The sequence below is a fragment of the Danio rerio genome, chromosome 3, assembly GCF_052040795.2.
Source record: "Danio rerio strain M-AB ecotype USA chromosome 3, GRCz13ab, whole genome shotgun sequence".
In the NCBI taxonomy this organism is placed as follows: Eukaryota; Metazoa; Chordata; class Actinopteri; order Cypriniformes; family Danionidae; genus Danio; species Danio rerio.
This window is the reverse complement of record NC_141023.1, coordinates 23,107,426-23,115,000: the sequence shown is the minus strand read 5'-3', so window position 1 is coordinate 23,115,000 and position 7,575 is coordinate 23,107,426. Positions and strand designations below refer to the sequence as shown.

General features: G+C 35.5%; 1 protein-coding gene and 2 long non-coding RNA genes across 5 annotated transcripts in view; 1 reads left to right on the top strand and 2 right to left on the bottom strand.

Annotated features, from left to right (window-relative positions):
- Nucleotides 1-7,575, bottom strand: part of LOC147845618 (uncharacterized) — a 349,241-nt gene that overhangs the window by 234,598 nt on the left and 107,068 nt on the right. The gene's annotated exons all lie outside the window — the stretch shown is intronic.
- LOC147845619 (uncharacterized) overlaps nucleotides 1-7,575 on the top strand; it is a 388,114-nt gene that overhangs the window by 377,850 nt on the left and 2,689 nt on the right. The window lies entirely within an intron of this gene.
- On the bottom strand, nucleotides 1,184-4,569 carry hoxb10a (homeobox B10a). The gene is made up of 2 exons (NM_131541.1): nucleotides 3,704-4,569; nucleotides 1,184-2,451 (listed from the first exon to the last, which is right to left on the bottom strand). Exons 1-2 carry the CDS (start codon nucleotides 4,269-4,271, stop codon nucleotides 2,180-2,182), a joined length of 840 nt encoding a protein of 279 aa, NP_571616.1. The 5' UTR covers nucleotides 4,272-4,569; the 3' UTR covers nucleotides 1,184-2,179.

The window sequence follows — 7,575 nt, the reverse complement described above, 5'->3', positions numbered from 1 at the left end:
GCGTCCAAAAGTACTGAACCAGATGAGCACTCATATTTCAGTGCTATGTCCTTTCACAGAGCACCGTTTAACTGAGGAACCGTACTAAAGGGCACTGGAGCTAAAATCTCAAAAAGTCAGCTGAAACATTTCTGACCCACAGCGGGGCAAAGAGATACTAGGATTGCGGGAACTGTGTAAAGACATTGGTAGAAATAAAGTAATTTAAGTTCACAAGCATATCCGGTTCTCTCCAGACTGTCAGCAATAAAAGGGTCTATTGCCCCCTGTTATAAAAAGAGGCCCCTGCCTGGCCAGTGACGTTGGGGATTGTCCCATCTCAACATGGCGGTTCACCAAAGCAAAAACAAAAGAGGACGAACTACTTATGCAGCATCAGCATGTTTTTTTTTTCGTCCAAAAACTCAAGAACGAAATAAAACAAACATAAAGAAGTGATACATTTCATATTCACTTGGGTCATGGAAATCTATAAATAATTCTGCATCTCCTAAAGATGTAAGGATAAATATCATTCCCAGTACGAATTAACCAATGTTCACGTTTCACTATCGTGTCATATTAAATCATAAATCCAGAAATGTACATATTCAAGCAAATGTTCACAATATTTTTTTCAGCCGTGTTTTTACAAACCTGAAAAATTAGAGTCAGTGCAGTGGAAAGTAGCGTAAAATGAATCCAGATGCATAAATGGCACTTTTCTTTTAATCTACTTTACAAGAAATTAATCGCATAGACGATGTGATTTGTCTGTGATTAACGTTATTTGTTTTATTATATTTCTTGGGTGAAATCTGAAATTAAAAAATAAAAGTAGTAAAATTGGAGTGAACTGTGAATGTTAACACAACGACCCACAATAATCTATCAAAATTACCCTGAACAAGTTTAGTTTAAATGAAATTCAATTGAAGTACTTATTGTCTGTTCTTTTTCCAAATTAACTACCAGAATCGTGTCTACATCTATTAATAAAATAATGACTAGCATAGGCTACAACCAGTCCAAAACCATTATTCAAGTTTTTCATCTTTATTTTTTTAAATCGCCAAACTCTTACATTTCGTTTTTCGTTAGCATTTCCCTTATTTACACTGTAAATAACTTCTTAAATTGCAGTGAGTAAAAATAAATAAACACATAGGCAGCTTGTAATTTAAAATGTATAGTCTGTATTTAATAACATTTGAGTTTGATTTAAAACACACTGAACTGAACTAAACTAAACTTCAACTCTGAAATTTGGACTTTACTAGAACTATGCTAAGCTGCTTTTACACACGCTACTTTGTAAAAAGCGCTATATAAATAAGCATTAATTGGATTGAATAATTATTGGTCTACTTTTCACATCTGTCACAGTACTATAACACTGGAGATATTATATTAAATAGGCACATTTTAATAAATCAAGAAATTTTCAAAATGACATCTGTCAAACTTTACGGGGAACATTTTATGGTCACGTATGGCAATATTTTATTTAAAACTATCTGCTTTTTAAAACACAAACAAATGAAGTATCACAGCTTAAGTACATTCAACCATGCTTCAGCAGAACAATCTTTCGAGCCAATATGGTTACTAAACAACACAGATTTGAAAAAACAACAACAGTACCTGTGCTTGGTGTCAAATCTTAGCACTTAAAATACTTTACTATTTCTAATAGATTTGTTTAGGCCACTCCGTAGTTTCCGCAAATGTTCTTAGTTGGGCTACTCAAGTAATAAATACTAAGGCTGTGTAAAAATCGCTACAGCATTTATAACCTGAAAAAACAAAGAAAGAAGAACTCATACAGTGGGAAATCATAAGTCAGATAGCCTATTGAAAATTACAAAACATTCCCTCGTTAAAAAGGTCGGTCACAACATAAACGACATCAATAAACAGTGTTCAGGGGCTTTCCGAATAGCTTTCAGCTTTCACCGAATGGCCAAAGCCGTGTCTTCTTTTTTTACACATTCGTTTATTCTCCATGCGAGGTATTAAATTTATATCCCTTACATTTGCATCATAGTACACATTGTGAACCGCCGTAGTAAGATTTGACAGATCGCTTCCTCCCGTTAATCCATCAGAAGCAGCAGTTGCATCAGTCCACTTGCAACGGATGATGACTAAAATGATTTGTGCGCTGAGTTCGGTCTATTCAACCGTATTACATGACAAACTAGACAGTGAAACTTGTACCAGGGTCCCTGGTCCGGTGCTCTCGAGTCATTTTTTTCAGTTTCATCCTGCGATTTTGAAACCATATCTTAACCTGGCGGTCGGTGAGATTTATGCTCCGGCTAATCTCCAGGCGGCGCTCGCGAGTCAGGTACATGTTGAATAGGAATTCCTTTTCCAGCTCTAAGATTTGGTGTTTGCTGTAAGGACATCGCTTCTTTCTTCCCGCTTTCGCCGAAAGCCAGCCATTTGCAGCATTTTCTAAGGTCACATCTTAAGATATAAAAGAAAGAGAGACAATGGTATTATACAGACGCCCTTCACAGTGCGCAAACAGCCACTGAGCTTGATGCTTGCGGCCATTACCTGGCTATGTCCGACATTTTATGACAGGAAATAATGTAAGCACAGACTGCGCACTATGCCTACGAGAGGGGGGGAAAAAGGGGGAAACTGCCGAGAAGAAAAAAAGAGATACATGTTTGCAATTCTGTTGCAGATAGCATCTCAGCTAAAACAACATTGTATTTTTAATTTATTCTTTTGATTATGATAAGTAGTAGTCTTTCTTTTGACTCATTTAATTACTTGTTCATACAATGAATGTAATAAAGTAGCCTAGTGACTTTGATAATCAAAAAGCAAATATAATTTACATTTATTCAAAGTTTTGTCCTTTATAATGCAACTTTTGACTATTAAAATTAATAGTGTTGCTGTGTTTAGCTTTTGGACTAAATAAAGGGAAATGGCAAAATAAAATTGTGCAGCCCGCACACTTTTGTATTTTATGGCTGCTTCAAAGCACAATGAATTTGCTTCATTTAAATATATATATATATATATATATATATATATATATATATATATATATATATATATATATATATATATATATATATATATATATATATATATATATTCTTTGTTTGTTTGTTTGTTAGCCTACTCTTAAGCTGTTTTGGGGCAATTTATATTGTATAAGGTTATTTACGAATGAAGGTGACTTTAATTTACTTCACAAGGTGCACACGAGCATTTTTGTCTAGACATTTTAGGCCTCTGCTGTGTTTGCTAGGATACGTTAAACGAATTGCCTTGACAAAAATAATATAAAGGCTACTTAAATGGCTGTTCTGATTTTGCTTTGTTTACATCTAGATATGCAACACTTGTAGACTTAAATAATAAATAATTTCATTCTAAACCTCAAATTCTGAATCCAGAAGTGGTTTCCTCTGTATAACTTCAATAAAAGTGTCCTAAAGCAATGCCACACCTGGCCCACACTATATGGTTTCCAGTTGACAATGGCAGCCTTCCGCTGTTTTGATGTTCAGAGAAACGACGTGCAATTTAGTCTGTCTAGGGTAATTCGGTGCAATAAATTCATTTTCAACCCTGGTTCTCTTTGTGTCTCTGTGGCTACAACCTTCAATTGCTTTCGGAAAGAAAAAAAATCTGGTTTTGGTCTTTGATGGACTTGCTTTACCCAGTGTTTTCTTTTAAAAACCTTTTTACCCACCTTGTGTCTTCTCTCTTGGAGTTTTATCGCCCCTGGTAAAGTCTGTCTGGAGGTTATTTGGCTCTATGTCGTCTTTACTTCTCTGACTGATGCTCAGTGTAGTAATGATGCTCCTGTTGGTTCTGCTTTCACTCCACTGACTTGGGTATTTTGTGCTTTCCATTGCTAAATATTGCATATCATGCTTATTGTCAGTTTCTGAACACGGTGCGGACAAAGACAGACTGTGCAAATGTTGTGAGTCTGAGTGGGAAGAAAGCGATGGACTCTCTGGATCCGTGTTGGTATTGAGTGACAACAGTTTGTGTCCGGAGTAAAAAGACGTTTCTGGACGATGGTCGTCTGCACTGTTCAGAGAGCCCATATCTGTCATGATTCTGCTGAAAGCGGAGATGTCGAGAGGCTGCCTGGCTTGCCCTGTCGGGTCCAGAGTAAAATAGAAAGGGTCTTCTTTTCGACCTGAAGAAGTGAAGGGGCACGCGCTGATGTGGGGAAGCTGAACGGGACTCGGTTGCTCTCCATCCCAGCTCGCAGCTCCATGGACAAACGGATGACGATGCAGAGCCATGGCTTACTGAACCGGGGATGTCTGAATCTGGTTTACTATCTGGAACGCGATCGAGTGCGCCGGGGTGGTCCCGCTATTTTGGACTTGGCAGTCCAGGTTAGGACATGAGCCTCCGTTCGCCCCACGCAAAGGATCCTTATGACCTGGGCTATCGAAAATTTTCCTCTCAGACAGTGTGACAATCACCGCAGAGAATCTCTCGGAGTATGACATTGCTGGAGCATATTTTGGGCCAAGGCAATAGTGTCCCTTTCAATTGGCTTTTCAACCACCATGGCGCACGTACGTTTCATTCTGCTGCGAGCTCAATAGAGACTGGGGTTCACGGGCAAGCTCCTCCCCTTGCAGAACTGCTTATTTCAAGTGCTGCTTCAAGCTCCCATCCCAAATCATTATTTCACTATTTTCTCTTCTTTTTATTAATGCTATACCAGTACTGTAGGGATATACTGTCTAAAGTGCCCTCGAAGACCATTTTATTGAAGATACATCAAGTATTACAGTCTAGGCGACTGATATATAAAATTACTCAGCGCCCAATTTTCTTAACTAAAATGTGACTATACACACTATTTCAATTGTAATCATATGTAAAATAAATAAATAGATAAAGCTTGCGAGACAAAAAGAAACACAAACATAATTGTTATTTTTTTTGTACTAACCTAGTTCTGGTATTTTAATATTAATGATAACAAAACTGATGATGATGATGATGATGATGATGATGATAGCAGTCCATGTAATTTAGGTAATTATGAATGTTTTATATGTGTTAATATTATCATCATTATTATTGTTGCTTTTAAATAGTTACCTAAATAGTGCAAATACATACATTTTGGTTATATGTAGTTATGGTATGTTTTTGAATATAAAGTTATATGCCTTTTAATCATTACAATTATATTTTCAAAAAGACGAGCAAAACGTTCTAAAAATATAACAGTCTGATCTTTTAATTTTGGTAATTTTATGTTATTTGTTGGTCATTTAATAACAAATTTATATTTTTAAAAAGTCGAACAATACGTTTTTTACAGCTTGCTCTTAGTTTTTAATTTATGATATTTCATGCATTTAATTTATGACTAATTATTTGTTATTTTTTTATTTAAAAGACGAACAAAACGTTCTGAAAATAACAGCATGCAAGCTTGTTAGCTTTTTTTTCGGTTAAATAATTACTACACCGATGAAGGCTTTAGAAGCGTGAGTTTGTCTTTTTGTTTCAACAATTGTGCATCTGTAAATAAAGAATAAAGAAATACTTTTAGATTTACGGTGAGATTTGAAATCATTTGAAAACTGCTGTCCACACAATATTTTAGACTGGAAATATAAACAAATTTGATAGATACAAACCAGCCCTAATTAATGCAAACATTAACTAAGCCAGTCATTTTAGCATACATTTTACAAAAGCTTTGCATAGGCCTACATCTTAACAAATTTCTCGGTCTGATCTCATTGTAGATTTTAGTAATACAGGCACGTGAATATCAGGGTCAAGCTACGTGCTACATCTATTGCTAAATGTAATCTTGTTAGTTATTTAAAATTATTTATTTGCTCATGACATTCTCACATTAAATAGCATCAAACGAAAGAATAAAATAACCACCGTTTCTCGCGTGAAACCCGTTTTGTTCATAAAGTGCGCACTCGACGTCAAGCTTTTCGACGTCAAGCTTTTCGACATAATATACAAGATGAATAAACTAATATTTTTAAAAGTATACATCCTGGGTTCCAATAAGTTATTTAGCTTAAATGTCAAATATTCTCAGCACGTAGGCTATGCCGTTGCTAATTTGATTTAAATTTTAAATAATTTTTGAGCGTGCTGTATTTGAGTGCAGCATTTAATGCAAAGACAAATATGACACAAATATTTTTCACAAAAGTCTAGAACTAACATTTCGTATTTTTCAATTGTGAAAAAAATCCATTAAAAAGCAAGGTAGACTCTTAATTTAGAAACAAGCATTGTCACGCTCATAATCACTGACCACTATATTAATAAATAAGCAACAAGAACAAAGAACATGTGTATAAATATAGTAAAAGCTTACATTGTGCTCCAGTCGTTCTTTTTTACATCTGTAGAATAAAACTGTATAAATATGTTTCCTAAAGTTTTCATAAATCCAAAAAGCTTCGGAGCGAAAAGGCCTTTGGCCTTCGATGTCCCACGAATGATGGCTTGCTGTAAAAGTTTGACGTTGACATCACCTGTCTCGACCAGTTGTTTACTTTTTGTCTGGCGTGCTGCACTAAAACTATTTCACATTTTTTGACCGCCATGGTCTCTGAATGCCATTTTCTGACTAACACGCTTTTTGAACACATCCATAAGACCGCATGCTATTCCTCCACGACTGCCTTTAGAATAACGAGAAAGGAAAGGAAACCTGGTAGATTTTTCATATATTCTACACATTCCGGTTTTATAATCACAAACAGAATCGCTGGCCCCTTCCAAATGGTGAGAAGATCTTCGGTCAAACTCGTATAACTGTAACCATGACAACCAAGCCACCCCATTTGCTGTAAAGTTTTACTGCCAAGCCGTCTCTAAATAGCATGTGTCTGGTGTGTGGAGCAGAGAAGAGTGAGCTAATTCAGTGTTTTCCCCCTAATAAAGTTCAAGATTGTGGTTGAATAATTAACAGATTATTTCCTTAGGTCGGTCTGATTTGCAAACATTGTTTGAGGTGTAGCAAGAATACGAAATAAGTTTATATTATTATTATTATTATTATTATTAATAGTAGTAGTAGTAGTAGTAGTATACGCATTGAGAGTAGATTAGCGGGCAATTTTAACTCTAAAAGCATGGACTTAAGCATGGAAAACTCTTTTGTGGCATTAGTTTAGAACCATTTATAAATAATAGCCTACACCTTAAAGTGTAAACCGAGAATGAGTGTTTATTTAAATAATTGATAAATTATTCGTGCTTATGTAATCATTTAACTTTATATTAATTGCATTAAATTAAACCTTATATACAACTTTATTCCTTGATGACCTTATACTACTAGGCTACTTGATGTCCTAGCTAATCTAAAGCGATTACCTTCAAAATGTGCTCCACAGAAGAACCATGTGAAGATAGATCCGCTAATGCGAAACACAAAATACATAATTTCTCTAACATCTGTGCAGAGGCTGGAGACGAAATGCTCACCATTAAAGCTTTGCATATAATCCTCAAAAGATGTGTAGCGAATGTCTTGGCGATGAGACAAAAGTACAACTGTGCAAGGATCTATGCCAGATCTGCAAACAATTACAAGTT

What these genes read in the sequence shown, in the direction of transcription:
- hoxb10a (NM_131541.1), bottom strand. Translation starts at nt 4,271, where the DNA reads ATGGCTCTGCATCGTCATCCGTTTGTCCATGGAGCTGCGAGCTGGGAT. An exon ending in TCCAAGAGAGAAGACACAAG is followed by an intron (nt 2,452 to 3,703) that starts GTGGGTAAAAAG and finishes TTATATCTTAAG; the next exon opens with ATGTGACCTTAGAAAATGCT.